The sequence below is a fragment of the Triticum aestivum genome, chromosome 6D (genome assembly GCF_018294505.1).
Source record: "Triticum aestivum cultivar Chinese Spring chromosome 6D, IWGSC CS RefSeq v2.1, whole genome shotgun sequence".
Lineage (NCBI taxonomy): Eukaryota > Viridiplantae > Streptophyta > Magnoliopsida > Poales > Poaceae > Triticum > Triticum aestivum.
The window spans coordinates 124,469,886-124,490,853 of NC_057811.1; the positions used below are offsets into that span (position 1 = coordinate 124,469,886).

The window sequence follows — 20,968 nt, forward strand, 5'->3', positions numbered from 1 at the left end:
GTCACCGCCCTGCTCCGACAGGGACACCTGCATCGCCCCGACCCGGCGGCCTCGTGCCATGCGACGGCCAATCATAGCCGTCGCTCGCGCGTCGGCCCGCCCATCGATCCACATCACCCGCCTCCGCCGCGTTTGCACGGCGGCCCGGCGGTCTACCTCGCCGGCCTCGTCCTCGGCTGCGTCAGGCTCGTCGGCTGCCTCAACTCGGGGGCGCCGCTGCTCCGTTGGTCGCTCGGGTCTCGCTGCCCGGGCTCCGGTGTTGCTTTTGCAGCCCGGGTGCCGGTGCTGACAAGATTGTCCGCACGACGTCCCACGCCGTCCGTCGTCGCCGGCTTCATCTCGGACTCCGCCGCCACCACGCCTCCACCGAGCGGCGACCCCGACCTCGCGCGCGATCGGCTTGATCACCCGCTCGCCGCCACGATCCGCCTCATCTACGCCGCACGACCGACCTGGTCCGTCGGTTACGCGCGCCTCCGCAGGTCCCATGAAGATCGTCCCCCAGTTCAGCGCGCCTCTCCACCGATCGAGCGTCGGGCTACCGCTGCGTCGCTCCATCGGGCTGCAGCGCCGCCGCCCCGTGGTTCTTCTCGCGGCTGCATTGACTCGTGTGTCGCTGCTGCGTCGCCCCATCGGGCCGCAACGCCGCGGCCCCGTGGTTCTTCTCGCGGCTGCATTGACTCGTGCGTCGCCGCTGCGTCGCCCCTTCGGGCCGTAGTGTCGCGATACGCGGTCCCCGCCGCCGCCCCGAGGCCGTCCCCGCGGTTGCACCGACTCGTGAACCGCCGTTGTGTCGCCCCTTCGGGCCGCAGCGTCGCGGCCCGCGGTCCCCGCCGCCGCCTAGAGGTCTTCTCGCCGTCGCCCCGACCCGCCTGCCGCCGCTGCGTCGCCCCTTCGGGTCGTAGCGCCGCGGCCCGCGGTCCGCTCCGCCGTCACCGCGCGTCGACCTCCTGTGGTATGCGCCGCGCCGTCTTCCTTGGCGCGGGAACGCCACCGTCCGCGCCGGTCTTCGTCACGCTATCAGGGTTCTTCGCCTACTTCGAGCACCGCCGCCGCACTCCTAACCTAGCCGCCGCCGCCCATCCACCCCCTTCGTCTTCGTCCAAGCACCAGCCCGTCGCCAGCGTCGCCGTCATCTACCCCGACCACTTCGTCTACTCCGACCACCGTTGGTGACATCGGCCCCGCGCCGATGGACGCCGCAATCGTGTCCCCGGGCCTGGCAAGCCTGGTCGGCGCTTCGTCAACTTCGTCTTCGTCCATCTACGCATGCCCGGTGCTAGCAACACCGGTGCGTGCCTTCGTCTACGTTATGTTCCCGGGCTTGGCAACCCCGGCGCGACGTGTCGTCAACAACGTTTTCTCCCCGGCGCACCACTACTTCGACACTACTGCGCCTATGACTAACTCGGCGCCCCCTTGCGCCCGCGGCTTCACGGCGACTTCCTCGACACCGGCTACCCGACTCGACATCGACCACGGCATTCTTCGCACGGCTACCTCGACCACGGCTCCACCATCATACGCTCTCGGCTACCTCGATAAATGGCAGAAAGGGTTACCGCCTTGCTTGAGCAACCTCGTTGTTTGCCACTCCAGCCACGACTCCGCGATGCGTCGACCGTTACGACTGTGGGAGGGGGGAGGGGGTGTCCGTCGGCTCGCCTTCGGATTCTTCTCCAGTCTCACCGTCTGCGTCGCTACCGTTATGACTGCGGGGGGATGTTGAGTATAATGTTTATTAGGAAAGACGAGATAGACTAGGATTTGTTCTGGCTTGTCTTGTACTCCAAGTAGATGATTGTACTCCTATATATATGCCCACGAGGCTCAAGCAATACAATAAAACGATTCCACCAAATCCCTCTCTCCCTTCTAACAATGAGAAGGGTGGAAATAAATGTGCACAACAAACCAGCCAGAATTCGAAAGAGTCTTGTTGAAGGAGTGACCGGGACATGCTATTCCAAACACATAAAAAGCTCAAGCAATTCCAACTGGTTTAACTTCATTCTATACAGCTTTCGAAGCTCAGATGTATCATGTATGGCCTATTCATTCACGGGCGTGGCTGAACGCACATCAGCACATGCCTCGGTTGCTCTATTTTCAGAAAAAAATGTCAAAAACAAAACAACGAACAGAAAGGGGAAGGGATCAGATGATTACTGCACTTTGCATTCCTATGTCCGTGATGCTAACTGGTTCGCTTATAGCCTTCTGCAATGGTAACTGTGAGTTAACATCGTGGACAAGCGAATCGGATACACAGCACTATGAAATTCTTGTACGCGTGTATGATTTTGATCAAGGACTAAATCAGTCATAACAGTACTTCTCCTGTTTCAGAGAGGAGCAGATCTGATCTGGTAGCATATATGTTCTCTGGACAGAATTACTGCTGAAAACAAAGTACATACAAAATCTTGTTGCACAATTCTACTTCTTAGCTCTCTCCCAGAGTTCTCATGATATGGAACCACAGAGAAGCGAAATTTACAGGAAAAATATGAATCATGCATACAGAAATTAACAAGCTGGAGTGAGCTGGCCAGCTCACTCCCATGAGGCCATGATCCCATCTATACTGTGTGCATCATGAAGTGATGGGATGGGGGACAGTTCAGTGAACAAATGCAGTTAGATGGAATCAGTCTTATTCATGCATGTGGACATGGTCTATGTGCATTCAAAGCCTACATTTCTCCAACACGTTCTTCTTATTTCCCAAGCGAAGTGCTTTTAGACTAATGCCCAAAGCAGCCACAATTAACATCCACCCGGCCTCCTATAAATTTGCCACCTTGGTCCTCTCTTATCGTCATCGGAACCTCAAAGCTCTTGTTAAGACAGAGAGTTGGTGCCCTGAGCTTGAGTGAGAGATGGCAGCAGCAGCACCCGCAGAGACGATGAACAAGTCCGCCGCCGGCGCCGAGGTTCCCGAGGCGTTCACATCGGTGTTCCAGCCGGGGAAGCTTGCGGTCGAGGCGATTCAGGTGGATGAGAATGCGGCGCCGACACCACCGATCCCGGTGCTGATCGTCGCACCCAAGGATGCAGGAACCTACCCCGTGGCCATGCTCTTGCACGGCTTCTTCCTCCATAACCACTTCTACGAACACCTTCTCCGGCACGTCGCATCCCACGGCTTCATCATTGTCGCGCCCCAGGTCGATCGCTACCATCTTCACATGTATACAGAAATTACCTCAACAATGACGCAGAGACAAGAGGGTTTAACCTCAAGTCTCTCTCAAAAGATGATCTGTTGTAACTCTGTATGTGTGCTAGCTTGTGGTGATCAACTAACTAATTCTGCAAAATTTTGTAGTGCAGTTCAGCATCAGTATCATACCTTCGGGTGACGCAGAGGACATCGCCGCGGCAGCCAAGGTGGCAGACTGGCTCCCCGACGGCCTCCCGTCCGTGCTGCCCAAAGGCGTCGAGCCGGAGCTCTCGAAGCTCGCCTTGGCCGGCCACAGCCGAGGAGGCCACACGGCTTTCTCCCTGGCCTTGGGGCACGCCAAGACCCAGCTAACCTTCTCCGCGCTCATCGGACTCGACCCCGTCGCCGGCACGGGGAAGTCCTCCCAGCTCCAGCCCAAGATCCTCACCTACGAGCCGTCCTCCTTCGGCATGGCGATGCCGGTGCTGGTCATCGGCACCGGGCTCGGCGAGGAGAAGAAGAACATATTCTTCCCTCCCTGCGCACCCAAGGACGTGAACCACGCCGAGTTCTACCGCGAGTGCAGGCCGCCCTGCTACTACTTTGTGACCAAGGACTACGGGCATCTGGACATGCTGGACGACGACGCCCCCAAGTTCATCACCTGCGTCTGCAAGGATGGGAACGGGTGCAAGGGCAAGATGCGGAGGTGCGTTGCTGGGATCATGGTGGCATTTCTTAATGCTGCCTTGGGTGAGAAAGATGCAGATCTTGAGGCCATACTGAGAGACCCGGCGGTTGCACCCACCACGCTTGATCCGGTTGAGCACCGCGTGGCGTGAAGCAGCAGCTGGCTCATGCCAAAAGTTAACCAGCCGCAGGTTGGTCCACTAAATAAAGTACAGATGTACTGTACCTCTGAGCAATTTGCTTCACTTGTTCATGCAAGCTAAAACTGCTGCTGCTTTACTTCTTGCTCCTGCGAGCCTGCAATGGTACTTCTGCTCTGTTTCCAGATGTATACTACTCCTGTGAGTATAATCTTGTTTTTCGTGTCTTGGGCTGGAATATGCCGTCTGATCCCAAGCATACCAGGTGCAGTTCTGATCCCATGGAGAATTTGTAATCTAGTGTCAGACATATATCTAGTTGACAAACGTTGATGCAGAATCAGCATGAAGTAATCTATTACATACTACATCATGTGGATGGATTTACATTCGAGGGAAAGGGGGATTTAGAATGTTATTGATACAAAATCAGGCTACCCTAGGCGTTTACTCGAGTGATACACAACACCAATTTCTGTAGCCGTGTTCTCCACGCCACGACGCACCACAGTTTGTTTTCATCAGTTGCTCAGGCCACTAGCGGGCCGCCCCTATTTTTGTCAGCCTAGTGAGCTTTCCATTCCTTGTGCAACTGGCAGTAATTGTAGTTATATCTTGTTGCAGTGTCATACTAGTTATTTGGCATAACGTTGCAGTAGTGATCATATGAAAAATTGCTTTGTCGGCGCTGACAAGACTGCTGAGCTATTTAATCCTCGTATCTTTGCGATTTATGTATCAGTTGTTCAACTGGTAACTGTCCTCTGATACATCAATATCAAGAAATGACCCCAGTATCTGAACCATCAAGCTACCGGCTGAAAAGAAAAACAAGAGTCAACATTCTCGCCGTGGAGACTACTCCCTCCTGTAGTAAGGTGTTAAATTTATTGTCCAAGTTTGAAGTAGTACAATATTACAAATCACAATCATAAAAAAGTACTTTTGGACACAAACACAACTTTATTGTGTTTTAACATAACCCACATACTCTCAGATTAGTAGTTGGTCAAATTTGAACTTGGATGGCCAAATTACACCCTGCAGTTCAAAATACTGAAGGAACGTTGATATTTTGCACCATAATTAGTCATTAATTTTCATCACTGAAATACCTGCAAAAAAAAACTTTCATCATTAACCTAATGAAGGGACTGTTTTGTGGATTTAAACAAACTGCCTGCAGTACATATAAAGTTTATATCAGCTTAAATACAAAAAAGGTTAAATCTCTATTTCATGAATAAATTAATATTTTCCTCAAGCAAAAAACCTAAATAACCAGTTCTAAGTTTAGCTGAAACTTTAATTGAGTTACTGAGTCGGTTGTTGTTCTGTTCATAGCTTTTAAACCGCTTAACCTATTTCAGCAAATAAACACTTCTCAGATATCTACAGAGAATTCCATACAAGTTTATTTAAGGTGACTGGGACTAAAACTATCTCTAACTTGGTCGAGCACAGGTAAATAACCTTCAATCATGTTTACTTAATAGAGCCTCATACATGTAAGTTGGTGCTTGTGCAGTCTGCTAATTTGTTGTCCCATTGTCAAATACTAAGTACTAGCTGGGAACTTTAATAGCTGGGTACTTTGCAATGTTTACTCCAGGAAAATGGAATGTGCAAGCTTCTTTCTTGATTAGTTACTTGCTTTGCCTTAAAGACAGTCCCCATCTATGTCCCATGTTTTCTTTTTGTATGAATTTCATATTCCCTGAAATATGAGAATACACTGTCCTGATAGACCAGTTGACCAACACATTTCCATGGGATTTTAGAAAAATATATGTGATTCTTTTTTTTGAAAAGGAGGATAGACCCCCGGCCTCTGCATCTGGATGATGCATGCGGCCATTTTATTAATTATTCATAGAGACCATACAAAGTAATACATTAGTCAGCCTGAAGCCACCATCTAGGCAACACCTGTTGCTACTCCTATCCCATTGATGAAGGTGTGCCGAATATCCGAGCCTAATACTAAACGGATATCGCACCAAACCCTAACATCTAAAGTCGGATGCCCCAGCCCAGCCACACACCGGGACTGGGTCCCATACCAGACCGACGCACTCTCAGAGGCTGCCGCCGCCATCTTCCACCAGTCCATCTCCAGAGCAGAAACTGGCCCGTCGACCTTGCCTGGCCTGCCGTCGACGCCACCACGACGCCAAACAACTCCACCATGCTGCATGTATCCGTCCACACGCGCCCGTCGCCGAACCCCCGCAGCGCCATGCCACCGGGATCCGCCGTCGGCCTTGCGGTGGATGAGACACTGCTCTTCCGCTTGTCCCGTCCAACCAGCACTTGCTCCAAAACGATGAACTCAGGAGGGACAACGGCATCAAAGGTACCATCTTCGTCCGATCCGGTAGATCCAGATCTAGGGTTCCCCCCAGAGCATCACGAGTGGGGTGCCACGACCTGCAACAACAATGCCTCGAGAAGGGAACGACGTCATAGACGCCGCCATCATCCGCCATGACCGAAGTCAGCGCGATTTTCACCGGAAGTCGCGTCCCCCCAACCTCGCAGCTGGCTGGAATCGAACGGAACCTCGCCGTGGAGACGAGGGCCGCCATCGGCACGCCGGCAGGGAGCCTCCAGCTGCCCCTCACTGGTCCTCCTCGCGCCACCGGCCGACCAAGGACGTACCGAGACGGATCTGGCCAGGACGCCAGATCCGCAGCCATCGGAGCCACCCATGCACCAGCGGCCGCCACAGCGCCGACTATGTAGGTTCCCATCGCCGCCGTGCAGCAGGGGCGCCGCCCTGACTGCCGCCCCCGGCCTCCCCGCGTGAGACGCTGCCTCCGCCTCATGGGATCTGCCGCGGTGACCACCCGCCCTGGATCTGCAGTGCAGGGCCGCCGCCACCGCGGCCCTTGCCGGCGGCAGCGGCGGCTGGGGATGGGGGAGTGGGGAGGGGCTGGCGGCACGGGATCGGGGGCCCCTGCCGCCGCCCGAGGGGAGGCGACGCGAGGGGGAGGGTAGGGGAGGACTGGATATCCCCAATATATGTGAATTTGCATACATTTTCTAAATTTCTGTCTTTTCTTATCCATGCTCCCCTGTAGATAAATAGTAGGCTCAACAGACATGAATGTTCACTTGTGTTCAGATTTCAATTAAGTGTGCTTCACGCTTCTCTTTCTGCAATATGTGTCAGAGTATACTAGATCATGCCGGCACGCGTTGCTGTGCCCGTCGATTATTGATATAAAATGGTAGGATTTTTTGCAAGTATATGAAGACACGAAAGATTATATAGGATATTCTGTAAATATATGGAGACACGAAACATGCAAGTTAGATTTGCAATTTGGCAGGAACTGAATTATGTATTGTGAAGTCGGTTCGAGCCTTATGGACACTCAATGGACAAATGATCTGTAAAAGTCTTTAACCGGCATTTTCATGTGTGACCTACTCGTCGTCTTCTTAACCTGAACTCTGCTTGTGTTAGACTTCCCTCTACCTGCATGAACACATATTTTTAAAAGGTAACCATTATAGTAGTTTCCTATGCTTGTAGTAATTGTTTACAGATCTGGATATGTTGTCTTAATAGCACACCTATTGGCTTACTGAATATTTCTTAATTATGGATCCAAAATCGAAGGATATTTCTTAATGTTCACAACATATATACTCAGAATAACTTGCATTATAAATAATTTACATTTGGTAACGCAACTGGGGAGTGCAAGTCAGCTTCATCAGCCAAAGCTACGTACAGATCCTCAATCTTTCAGTTTCTCCCACGCCCTGGCGATCATATAAACCAGAGCTTCAACCAAACCAGACACCTACTGTGTCCCATCAGTACTTTGTTTTTTCTCCAACCTGGATAAATAATTAAGAAAGAAAACATTACCATTTAACTTATCTGCAAAATCTTTTCTTTCCTTTTCAGATTCACGTATTTCTTCTAGCTTAAAGAATGTTGGATGCTCTATTGGAAAGAATGATAATGAAATTAATTTATCGGTTGGGGTGCTTAAACATATGGAGATTGACCGATTAAAGGTTTCTCCGAAGTGTAATGCCTCCATACCTAACCCCGAAACCGAGGAGGAGGATGAAGCAGATGCCAAATATGATGGTCCGCTTATATCCCACTTGGTTGGTGAGGTTACCGAGGTTGGATTGGATGACGCAAGACCCGGGTCCATGTTTTGTGACTTCACAGCGTCCTCGCGGAAATCTAAATCACACTCCTCTAAAAAGAAACAAAAACCGCCCAAGAAGGCGAAGAGTTCCACACCAATCCGAGTTTCCCCATGAAAGGCATGTTTTGGAATAGCAGAGGTCTCTCGGACTTGGCTAAACATAAACACGTGGGTGATTGTGTAAGGGAACATGGATTGGATTTTGTGGCAATTTCCGAGGCTGGTAAGTGTGATTTTCGCCCGCATGTCCTCGATCACCTATCAGGTGGTTTCGACTATGCATGGCATAGTCTACCAGCTCGTGGAAGGTCTGGAGGAATTCTTCTTGGTATTCTGACAACAGTCATGGACTTGTTGGCCTTTTCAACCGGTGAATTTCATATAAAATATCACCTAAGAAACAGAGCTGACAATTTTACATGGACTCTAGTCGCAGTCTATGGGGCTGCCCAAGATGAGCATAAACCGGCTTTCCTTCGGGAATTGGTAAACCTGGCGAAGGATAACCCGTACCCAATGCTTATTGGAGGGGACTTCAATATCCTTAGATACCAGGAAGAGAAAAATAATGACCGTTTCGACACTCATTGGCCCTTCCTATTCAACGCTGTGATAGACAGTTTGGATCTTCGGGAGGCGAGTATGTCGGGGCGTCAGTTCACATGGGCTAATAACCGATCTGTGCCGACATATGAGAAGCTTGATAGGGTACTCATGGATACCGAATGGGAACTAAAATTTCCTCTGGTAACCGTACGAGCCCTAGAGCGTATCGAGGCGTTATCGGATCATGCACCCATCATTCTAGATTCTAAATCTACGAACCTAGCTGCACGTCGTCCTTTCAAATTTGAATTGGGATGGATGCATCGGGAAGGATTTGTAGACATAATCAAGAATGTTTGGGAGAGGCCTGTTGTTGGTCGTACACCTATTCACAGATGGAACTTTAAAATGAGGGCCATGAGGCAACATCTCACTGGATGGGCAAAACATACCAACGGGATATATAAAAAAGAAAAACAACAACTCTGTACCATCATTGATGACCTCGACAAAATTGCTGAGACGCGCACCTTATTTCAACAAGAGATTGAATTGAAAAATCAATCTAATGAGAAGGTTGCACGTCTTTTGCGAGAAGAAGAGATCAAATACTACCAAAGATCCAGAGCTGATTTCATTCTGATGGGTGATAGTAATACAAGATACTTCCAATTGGTCGCCAATGGGCATCATAGGAAGAAATGTATTTACAGTCTCCAACAAGATGAGGGGCGGATCGAAGGTCAGGAGGAGCTCAAAAAGTATATCACCAACTACTACAGATCTCTGTTCGGGGCAATCGCAGAAGGGAACTTCACCCTTGATGAGACCCGAACAGATGATATCCCACAAGTCACGGCTGAAGAAAACGATATCCTTACATCACCATTCTCTGAAGAGGAGGTGAGAGCTGCGGTGTTCCAAATGGAACATAACAAAGCTCCAGGTCCAGATGGTTTTCCCGCAGAATTCTATCAGAATTTCTGGGATATAATCAAGTCTGACCTAATGGAGTTGTTTAATTGCCTTCACGCCGACAAACTTGACCTATTCAGACTTAATTTTGGTGAGATTGTCTTGTTGCCGAAGATTAAGGAGGTTGAACGGATCCAACAGTTCAGACCCATATGCCTCCTTAATGTCAGCTTCAAAATTTTCACCAAAGTGACTACGAATGGTTAAACTCGGTAGCTGACCATGTTGTCCGGCCATCTCAAACGGCTTTCATGCAAGGAAGAAATATACTTGATGGCGTAGTAATCCTGTATGAGACCGTCCATGAGATACACCGAAAAAACATGAGTGGAGTAGTATTCAAGATCAACTTTGAAAAAGCCTATGACAAGGTCAAATGGTCTTTCCTCCAACAGGCCCTAAGGATGAAAGGTTTCTCTGATAAATGGCGCGAGTGGATCTATAATTTTGTAACTCGAGGTAGTGTGGCCATCAAAGTCAATGATGATGTAGGCCATTACTTTCAAACAAAAAAAGGATTACGACAGGGTGACTCCATGTCTCCAATGTTATTTAACATTGTCGCTGACATGTTGGCTATTCTGATTGAGCGCGCCAAGCAGGACGGCCAGATTGCAGGAGTAGTGCCACACCTTGTGGATGGTGGTCTTTCTATTCTGCAATATGCCGATGACACGATTCTCTTTATGGAACATGACCTGGACAAGGCTCGAAACCTTAAACTCTTGTTGTCAGCGTTCGAGCAAATGTCGGGTCTTAAAGTAAACTTCCATAAAAGTGAACTTTTCTGCTTTGGAGAAGCCACTGAGGCGGCGGCCGAATATGCTGACCTGTTTGGTTGCGCACATGGCCAATTCTCGATTAAATATTTGGGAATACCGATTCATTATCGGTGTCTCACCATTGCGGAGTGGAAGCATGTAGAGGAGCGGTCAGGGCCGGTCCTGAGATTTTGGGGGCCCGGGGCGAGACTAAAATTCAGGGCCCTTAATATAGATTTCATAACGATAAAAATGAATATACATGTATAGAAAATATTATCAATAACACTTAAATGCATGCAAAAAAAGTATGCATATCAAATAATTTATACATATTACCTTAAAATTTTCTTCTAACATTTCACGATGCAAAATCAATTATGATGGGGTCGATGTCAATATCATCCAATACTTTCTTCTCGACGCATAGTGTTACCAAAGTATTTAACTCTATGATTCATTGTTTATCTCAGATAGTTCTTCAGTCATTTCAACTTTGAAAACCCTGGTGCGGTAAATAAGATGCGATAAGGAATGGAGATATTAGGATAAAAATCAACTCACTCACATGCTCGAAAATCTCCATGGCAGATGGTACACCATCCCGCAAAGTGAATATCATAATCTTTAATTAAAAAATGAGATCATATACCTCTACATCTCATGAACCATCACGAGAAAAAGTTTCTGCAGATTTTGTGCAATAGTCTTGAGGTTCAATTCATTTAATGGCTTCAGGGTGCCCAAGCCCATTAATAATCCAAACATATCTTTAAACATAATGAGTTTTTTTAATTCACCTTTCAAAGAAGTGAGCGTCATATCAACCAAAACAAAATAAATATTTAACTTCAAAAGTCTTCTTAGCTTCTAGGATTTCTTCTTGACAAGCACTTTTGCCATGAATATTTCCATGTTGTAATTGTACCAAGTCATCCACACCTTCTTCTTTTTCCTTTTATCGCTACCAGATGTATACTTTCTTCTGGACGACATGATCAGACACTATGCTAAAAAATAAAGGAAAAAATTACATCAATTGACAATGTGCCAATGTGCCGGCTGTTCATCTAGTAGACTAGGAACAACAGTATGAATACAAAGATATTACCTTAGAGGGACGGATCGTTGATGGACGGAGAGCAAAGTGAGGTTGCGCCGGCCGCTGGGGAAAATGAAATCGGCGTACGCACCTGACTGAATTAGCAAGGAAAATTCAATTTTTATGAGAAAAAGGGGAAAGGGGGGCGCCGAACGCACAGTCGTGATTCGCCAAGAAACAGAGCGTCGGCGGCCGGTGAGAAATTGAGAAAATCTGCATGAATGCGTGCGTGATGGAATAGGAAGGAATCAATCGGTTCCTTTTTTTTGACATGCACGTATTAACCTAGCAACCAATCGGGAAAGGATCAATTAATTCCTTTCTTTCTTTAGGCCGTGCACGTACTAAATGGAACGAATCGGAAGGAATCAATCAGTTCCTTTTTTTTCTACGTCTATCTTCTACTTACTAAATGGAATGAATCGATCGCTGGCTCATCCTCCCTGACTCACTGCTGCTGCCTACGTGTGTACACCGGGGAGGGGCCCCTCGATTTTGGGGGCCCGGGGCGGCGGCCCCCTTGCCCCTCCCCAGGGCCGGCCCTGGAAGCGGTTAGAGAAACGATTGAGCAGTTAGAAAGGCAAATTGCTCTTAGTTGGAGGACGGCTGGTTTTGATTAACTCTGTCCTCACAAATATGGTTCTCTATATGCTTTCTTTCTTCCAACTCCCAAAAGGGGTCCTGCAAAGACTGGACTATTTTAGATCCAGATTCTTTTGGCAAGGAGATGGTGAAAAGAAAAAAAATATAAACTGGCCAAATGGAGTGTGGTTTGTAGGCCGAAAGACCAAGGTGGGCTTGGAATTCATGACTTGCAAATCAAGAATGAGGCCCTACTTAGTAAATGGTTGTTCAAACTTCTTACTGAGGATGGTGTTTGGCAAACCATGCTGCACAACAAGTATCTAGGCCAAAAGGCAGTGTCTCGGGCATATTGGACACCTGGCGACTCGCACTTTTGGGCTGGCCTAATGGCGGCAAAGAAACATCTCTTTCGCTTTGGGTCTTTCGCGATAAGGACGGGTCGGAGGTTCGTTTCTGGGAAGACATCTGGCTAGGCATTGCCAGTCTTCGAGAACAATATCCAGCCCTGTACAACATTGCTCGCGAAAAAAAAATACTATTGCGCAAGTGCTCAGTTCATCCCCACCCAATATTTCGTTTAGGCGGGATTTGATTGGCCCCCGACTTATGTCATGGCACAATCTTTTATCCCGTCTAGATTCGATTAATATTAGACAAGGTCGGGATGTGTTTCGCTGGAACCTTACTACATCAGGTCATTCACAGTAGACTCTATGTACCGTGTACTCATGCATTGTAAGGTACCGGTGAGTAACAACAAGAAAATCTGGAAGTCGAAGATTCCATTAAAAGTTAAAATCTTCATGTGGTAGGGGAGTTGTTCTAACCAAAGACAACCTCGCACGACGCAACTGGCCAGGGAGTAAGAAGTGTTGTTTTTGTACTCATGAAGAGAGAATCAAACACCTCTTTTTCCACTGCAAGTTTGCACGTACTACGTGGTCAATCATCTAAATAGCGTCAAATTTGTATCTGCCCACAAGTGGCGCCAATATTTTTGGTCATTGGTTGGACGGTATTCCAAATAGATTCAAAATGCTAATACGGGTGGGAGCATACGCCTTACTATGGTCGCTTTGGCTATGTAGAAATGATTTGGTTTTCAATGATAAAAATGCTTCTCCTTTTCAGGTTATTTTCCGTTGTACGCACTCGCTTCGTACGTGGTCTACGCTACAACGAGTGGAGTACCAACCGCTGTTCAAGGCGGTGTGTACGCGGTTGGAGCAGGTGGCTACGGTGGTTTTTACCCAACATGGGTGGCATCATAATCTCCGGATCGGTCCACCATCCCTTGCGACATAGGCATAGTGTCAGTCTATAGGACTCTACTGTCGCCGATTTGTCTTTTTTCCATTCATTTTGTCAGACTCTCCGTGTTGGGCTATGTGCATCCTAGTTATGCAGAGGCCGGGTGTTACTCATAATGCTTTGTATCCGCTTGGTGCTACATTTCGAGATAATAAAAGCATCTTTATCAAAAAAATGTTGTTTGTAGTTGTTATAAAAAAGGCCATGTTCCGTTTTCCTTGTGCTCACATGACATCATGTTCTCCTAATTGCTGTGGTTTGCAGTTTAACACCGTTGTTCTCGAATATTTTTCAGTTAAGATTTTACGTGCTCCCAGCCGTGAAGATGCATAGACTGAAACCATCTGTGATTGATCTCACCAGCAGGTTTTTGGGAAATACAAGATCTGAAGGAAACAATAAGAATATGGCCCCTGAATTTGACACCCTCCGATAATATAATCACATCTCAGCTGGAAGGTTGTGAATGCCAAATAGAGTATGAACAATTGAAACCTTGACATCACAGTTCAGACGGCCATTCATTTTACTTCGTATGTAGTTCATAGTGGGTTTTCTACAAAGACATATATTTAGGAACGGAGGGAGTATAATTTAAAAATGTTCCTTCTCTCTCGGAAGGAACACGAGAACTAATGTGAGATGCTCACCTGACAGAAAAACGGCTGCCATAAGAAAATGAAGAAACCAACATCCCAGTTTCAAATCGATCCAAAAGTCAATCAGGAAACGTGCAGACCTAGGTGAGTAGGATGCAACAAGAACCACAGTCCCTAGCACAAAAGGAGAGGAACACGACATGCAAAAACCAGTGCGACAGCGCATACAACAACGTCGGAGTGATCCACAGTGTGATGTGGACGCATCAACGCGTTGTCTATTTCTTTTTCACATTTCACTTGTTAAATAACCTGCTAGATCGTATGCAATTATTTGAAACAGTTCTAGAGAGTAGCATCATATCATATGATTAAAAGGTACATAGACACAAATATTGATATTAGCCATAAATTTAGTTAAACGAGTCATAAGAACACACTGGTACTAACATGTGCGTTGGCCATTGTATGCTGACAGATTCAGCTGGAAAAGGGTAAGAAACCCAACAGTATGTTACTCGGATTCATCCTTGTACAAAACCTGCATTTTTTGGGGGCACAAAGAACAACATCAGTAAATAGAACAAATTACAAAGATGGATGAAGAATAGGGGAAAGACGAGATGCAGGCAGGAGGGAGAATTGGAAAGGGTTGGAGACCTAACAATCACCCATCCTTGCTAGAGAATGATTTACAGATGTGAGGAAAGTGGGGAACGAGCAGCGGCATGGTTGTGATTATATGGGCGTGCATAAATTGGATGGTAATTATGAGTCGCTAATTGTAACTGACCTTCAGTAACCAGCAGCCCGTGCATCAACTGTTAGTACTGGCTGATTAAAGTCTCAATCAATCATCATCGGATTGGTGTTAGAAATTCACAGGACGCATGCCATGCAACCGAACGGATCAATAAATCGAGCTGACATGCGCCCCATCGCCCGGCGAGGCGTTACCCGAACCAGCGTGATCGCCATGGATCCGTTGCTCTGGCCTGGCAGCGGTCGTCACCCAGGCCGGCCGCCTCTGGAGAGAGCCGCCAGGCGAAGGCATGGGAGGCACGCGACTCTGCCGATCGAGACAAAGTTTTTTTTTGGAAAAAGGCACTACGCTGGTACAGGCCCGGAAGGGTGCAAAGGCCCATTAGGCCGAAGTTTACCACAGAGGCCAAAAAATGCGACCGGAGCAGCGGCCCATAACGATTGGCGCTCGTTAACAACGAACTGAGGCTGATATGGGCGATTAAGAGCAAATCTGACGGCCAAAAATGCAGAAAACTAAGGATCCAACGGCCAAAAAGGTTGATGGTCTGAGAGGGTTGGAATAGTGCTCGGTTATAATGTCTTTAAATGATTTGATTTTCCTACTTTCCCAGTTATAGTATTGTGTACTTCATTCTTAGCTTTGCTTTTGAAAACAATATACGAGCTTTAATTACCATAAGAGTCTAGAAATGCTAACTTGAAACTGAACAAGCAACAATCCAGTTACAACACTTTCTTTCCCTCATAAACTTGGTGACGACATGGGTGAAGACCCATTACAGATTTCTCATGGAATGAAAAGCCAAATATGATGGTTTGAAAATTGTCGGTCAAGAGCCATGAATAGGAGAAAGGCATCACGCTCGAGTTCGGAGAAGAAAATGGATACGAAGACAAAGATAGATCGATATTCTGTAGACGAATGGCCAGCTGGTTCATGCATAGGATGGCCAGCTGACAAATAAAACCCGCTCCATGGTGCTCGTGGCCATTCTATGGAACATCGGGAAATGACGCAATGCAATGTTATTTCGAGCAGAGCACCAAGGCCTTCACTCCGTCGGCGGGGCGACTGCAGACAACCTCCACCTTTGGACGCATCACTGCAAAATTATTCAAACCGGACTTTGCTCAATGCTTGGTCCTCTATGTTGACCCACCTTGCTGAGAGATTATAGTCTTTTGTACCTTAACTTGTAACCTTCCCCTTCAATACCTCTCCCCTTATGTAATTTTGAACTCTTGTAATGGCTTCTTCACTTGGTAATAAAGTTCAGGAGGCGTAAGCCCGCCGTTGACTCACAATAAAAGATCAGTATTCTGCCCTGAAGCCAAAACTTTTTGTGGAATCCATTTTACTTGATTTTGTATTATGGAAGTATGACTTGGTCATATATATTTACATTAATGTTGTCAAGTTGTGGTTTAGCAATAGGCATAATTTCCTATCAAGTTACTTGATTTTGTTTTATGGAAATATGACTTGGTCATATATGTTTACATTAATGTTGTCAAGTTGTAGTTTAGCAATAGGCATAATTTCAAGTTGTTTCTTTTGAATATATCATTGTTTTTAAGCTTGAAAATTTCTATGTGCAGTGAAATTGTATCTAACACTTATATATGTAAAGGATAAATGTGAAACATGTTAATAACTCTTGGTCTAAATTGGGACTTTGCATCATTTGGCTTCTAAGGGGGTTTTAAAGGGTTTGAATTGGTACTTAAGTGGTTCATAAAACCAAATTTTATTGACAAAGACAAACATTTTCAAGCACTTCGGGTTTGAAATATTACTTGTGGCATTTGGCATCCTAAGTGGTTGCTAAAACCTAATTTTATCAACACAAACAAATATTTTCAAAGCACTCATGGTTTTAAATAGGACTCTGTGCCATTTGGTGCAACGGGGCGTTAAATTTGTTACCATATGTGCTTGCCCACAACTAAACCAATTAAACCATGCATTTTCTTTTCAATGTGCACATGAATTCAACGGGTCTCTGCGTCATTTGCCGTAACAGGTCCACTAGTTAAGCAAGAAATTGGGTGTGCATCCTCGCTTGCGCCTGCGGGGTTTCAAACCCGCACCAATGCAGTGTCTATGGCTCGCTTGGACCAGCTCAACTAAGACATCGTGTTCGACATGGGTGCGGTGTGACGCGTTAAGTGTTGAACCGACACTAGGGCGGCCCAAAGCTAGCGCCTAACACACTTAATGGGCCGGCCCAGCGCGCCGAGTGCTCGTCGTCCACGTCTCCCATCCCCAAACCTCGCACGAAACGCCCAGTACTTTAGTACGGAAGCTCCTGTTCGACGCTCGCTGCGTCAAACAGTCGAGCAATCGCACAGGAATGCTCCCTATTGGGCCGGCCCATATAGCAAGCGATGCATTGTAGCAAGCCGGGTCACTGCAGAGAGTAGGATACTGTAGCAGGCGGGCTTTGTATGTCAAGTGTCCTGTAGCAACCGATTTTTAGTGGTTTGAAATTCCAAGCTTTTTTTTATAAAATGAATATTTTTTGAGAACGCATACAATTTTTGAAATTTCTGAAATTCCGTACATTTTTTGAAATTGGGAACATTTTTTGAGATTCCGTACATTTCTGAATATTTTTTGAAATTCCGTACATTTTTTAAAATTGGGAACATTTTTTGAGACCTAGAAACATTTTTTTAAATCCAACCTTTTAATTAAAAAGCAATCATTTTTTGAAACTCCCGAACAAAAATTGAAACACGAACATATTTTTGGAATTTGCGAACAATTCTTTAAATGGAAACATTTTTTGAAACTCCCAAAAAAATTGAAAGCATGAACAAATTTTGCAAATTGGCGATCAAATTTTGAAAATGGAAACATTTTTTGAAACTCCTAAACACAATTTGAAAAGTTGAACATTTTTTGAACTTATGGATTTGTTTTTGAAAAGCGAACACTATTTTTATAATATGCGAACATTTTTTCAAAAATGAAGAACATTTGTTGTATTTGTAAACAAATATTAATAACAAGAACAATTTTTTGAACTTCTAAAACATTTTTAGAATTTTAGAAAAGAATTTAAAATTCTGAAGAACAAAAAACTAAAAAAAAAGAAAAATGAAATAAATAAACAGAAAAACCAAGAAAGAAAAAGAAAAAAAGAAACAGGAAAAAGAGAAAGAAACAGGAAAAACTAGTGAAAAAACCGGTTCAAGAAGCTTCTAGAAGGTTCCCAAAACCGGTCAGGAACCTTCCAAAATGTTCCCAAAACCGGACACCGTAGCACGTGCGAAATCTCGTAATTGGGCCGGCCCATCTTGATCGCTAGCTCGCTTGCCTCTGTGCGAAGCATCGGCAACTTGACGCAACGAGCGTCCGTTAGGATTTTCCCTTTAGTACCAGCTTGCCGTGTGAGAGGTCCGTCATGACCGGCTTAAATAGCTGGGCGAGCCCCAAAACACCGAGCTCCTCTAGAAAAGACCTGATGTCCTACCGACGTCCCCTGTGGGCATGTCTCTGCCGTTGCCCAGTCAGAAAGGCCATCCCTTATCGTCCGTTTAGGCATGATTCCGGGCGGGCTTTTTTTACACAAATTATAACCTTTAGCTGGCTCGGTGGGCATTTTTTTTTCATATATAGATTTCAAAAGAAAATTGAACGATACAGGCGGCCATTTTCTATTTTTTTCCAACAAATTTCAAACCGACAAATTTGGACATAATTCATATCTTAGGATTTTTTACAAAGATTGGAACGAAATTTGAACTAAAACTTTTTTAAAACAACTAATCTACTCGTCTTCACTTGCGCCGTCCAGCATGACCAAGTCAAGCTCGCCGCCATCGTCGTCGCCCGGGCCGTCGTCGTCATCGTCGCTGCCGCCCCCGCCGAGGAAGTCGAGGTTGTTGTCCTCCTCGCCGCCGCCGCCTTCATGGACAGGCGGAGGGCCTTGTTCTGCCCCGGCTGCCCGGCATGTCATCTGGGTCTCCAGGCGCGTGAGGCGGAATCCACCCCTAAGCCATCGCGGACTCGCAGATCGCCCAGAAGAGGTCGGGCATGTCGTCGGGGTCGCTAGCCTCTCTGAGCGCCGCCAGCTTGGGTGTGATCTCCGGCGCAGGTTCGCGACAACCGCGGGCGCAACATGAGGCGGGGTTGGGGAGGATGGACATGTCGCGCCACGCCAGCCCGGCGGCGCGCAAGTTCCCGTCGACGAGCCTCCACGATGACCTCGTCGAAGTTCTTCCCCACCCAGAATTTGCGCCGGTCCGTGCGCGTTGCAGCCGGCCGTCGTGACGCTACCGCTGCTCGACCGCGCAGCCGCCGCCGTTAATGTGCCAGCCCGACGGGAGTGGCAAGCACGGCATCTGTCATCTACATTTTCTGGACCGCATCATGATCGGATTGACGGAAATTTTCAGAAAATGAAAGCAAACGGGAGCGGCAAACTGAAGTGGGGACATTTTCGGATTCAGATAGGGAAATCTGACGCGTCCTCCATCGCCAAGTCCAGCCAGCGTCTTTAAATATCAGCACAGAGCACCTTCGCGTCCCACAACACCTTCCTGATCCCGCAGACAAACCTCTCCCAAATCCCAATCCCCCGCCCACCCTCGATCGACATCAAACCCTAGCAGCAGATCGGGCAGCCACCGGCCGGGATGGAGGGGCTAGACGTCGACGACGTCTTCCACCACTACCGGCTGAGCCCTACGGAAGTGGAGGCCGTCACCTACTACCTGCCACGCCTCCTCTCCGGCGAGACGCTGCATGCCGTCGACAAGCTCATCCACCGCGTCGACATCACCGGCTGCGAGCCCAAGGATCTGGCCGCCCGATACGCGCCCGTGCCGCAGGCCATGAGCAGCGGCGACCGGTTCTTCTTCACCACGTGCAAGAGCAAGAACGGGAGCAAGCTCCAGAGCGTGCGCAGCGCCGGCGGCGGCACCTGGAGCATCCAGAAAACCTCGGAGATTAGCCACGCGGGAGTCAAGGTCGGCGAGGTCAAGAACCTGTCCTTCAAGAAGAAGGGCAAGTCGACAGGCTGGGTCATGGAGGAATACCGGTGCCTGCTGCCGGAGGCCACCGTCTCCGACGGGGTGAAGGTGTTCAGCAAGATGCACTTGGCTCAGCATGCTCCTGACGCGGCCCGCCAGGAATCGGAGGCGTACAAGCTTCAGCAACAGCAACCAGAGGCCGTGACCCCGAGCACGCACGCGCAGAAGAGGCCAGCGACCGCTGCCGCCGTTGATCCTCAACCGGCACGCCCCAAGAAGAGGACGTGCGTTGCCGTCCCCGTCCCGGCACCTGGAGCATCGGCCACACCGTCGTTCTTGATGTATGATGAGGCAGCCAGAGCAATGCATGGCCCGCTGCCTCACACCAACTTCCCTGTTCAGTATGCACAAGCATCATGCGAGTCCACTACAACATCCAGCCACTCCGACGTTGCTCAAGCTCCTGAGATTTCCTCCCAGCTAGATGTGATGGAGTCCACCCAATCAGAAGAGGCTGGCTCGAGCATTGCAAGGAGCACATCTGAAGAGGATGTGTTTGAGCCATTGGGGCCTATTTCCGATTTGCCGGATTGGGAGGAAGATGGTTTTGATCTTGAAGAACTAATGAGAATGATGGAAGACGACCCAATTGAAGTTGAGCCGGTCACTGGAGCCAACACTGGCGTGGAGATGGGCCAACAGGAACCTCTGTACCTGGATGCCTTGGACCAAGGCGTGCTGGAGGGCATGCTGCAGTCTGATGACCCTTACCCAATGTGGAGATCAGAGGATCAGGCCATGCACAACCCTGCCTTCCATGATGACAAGGAGAAGAGGTACAATGCCGCGTCGGATCTTGACGCTCCATCGCTTCAGGGACAGGACCACTTGTTCAAACCGCGGCCGTGCTCCTTCGATCCATTTGAAGCAGCATGGAAGGCCGAAGAGGCGCTCGAGAAGGAGAAGAGGTGCAATGCCGCGGCCAATCTTCACGCTGGAGGGCACAGCAACTTCTTCTCGCCTGCAAGTGTCTACTAAGTCCGATGTTGAAATTGTTTTCAAAGTGTATGAGAGGATACTCACTGGCTGATGTATTAGTTCGTCCATGTACGATCGCCACGGATGCACCTCTGAGCAATTTGCTCCACTTGTTCATGCAAGCTACTAAAA

General features: G+C 47.9%; 2 protein-coding genes across 2 annotated transcripts; both read left to right on the top strand.

The window, feature by feature from the left end:
• The first annotated feature begins 2,726 nt into the window (after positions 1-2,726).
• LOC123144040 (chlorophyllase-1) lies at positions 2,727-4,224 on the top strand. Its single transcript, XM_044563054.1, has 2 exons — positions 2,727-3,170; positions 3,337-4,224. Exons 1-2 carry the CDS (start codon positions 2,883-2,885, stop codon positions 4,006-4,008), a joined length of 960 nt encoding a protein of 319 aa, XP_044418989.1. The 5' UTR covers positions 2,727-2,882; the 3' UTR covers positions 4,009-4,224.
• A 15,170-nt stretch (positions 4,225-19,394) lies between these two features.
• On the top strand, positions 19,395-20,949 carry LOC123141325 (uncharacterized). The gene has a single exon (XM_044560500.1). The coding sequence runs from the start codon at positions 19,463-19,465 to the stop codon at positions 20,834-20,836; it is 1,374 nt and encodes a 457-aa protein (XP_044416435.1). The 5' UTR covers positions 19,395-19,462; the 3' UTR covers positions 20,837-20,949.
• Positions 20,950-20,968: the final 19 nt, after the last annotated feature.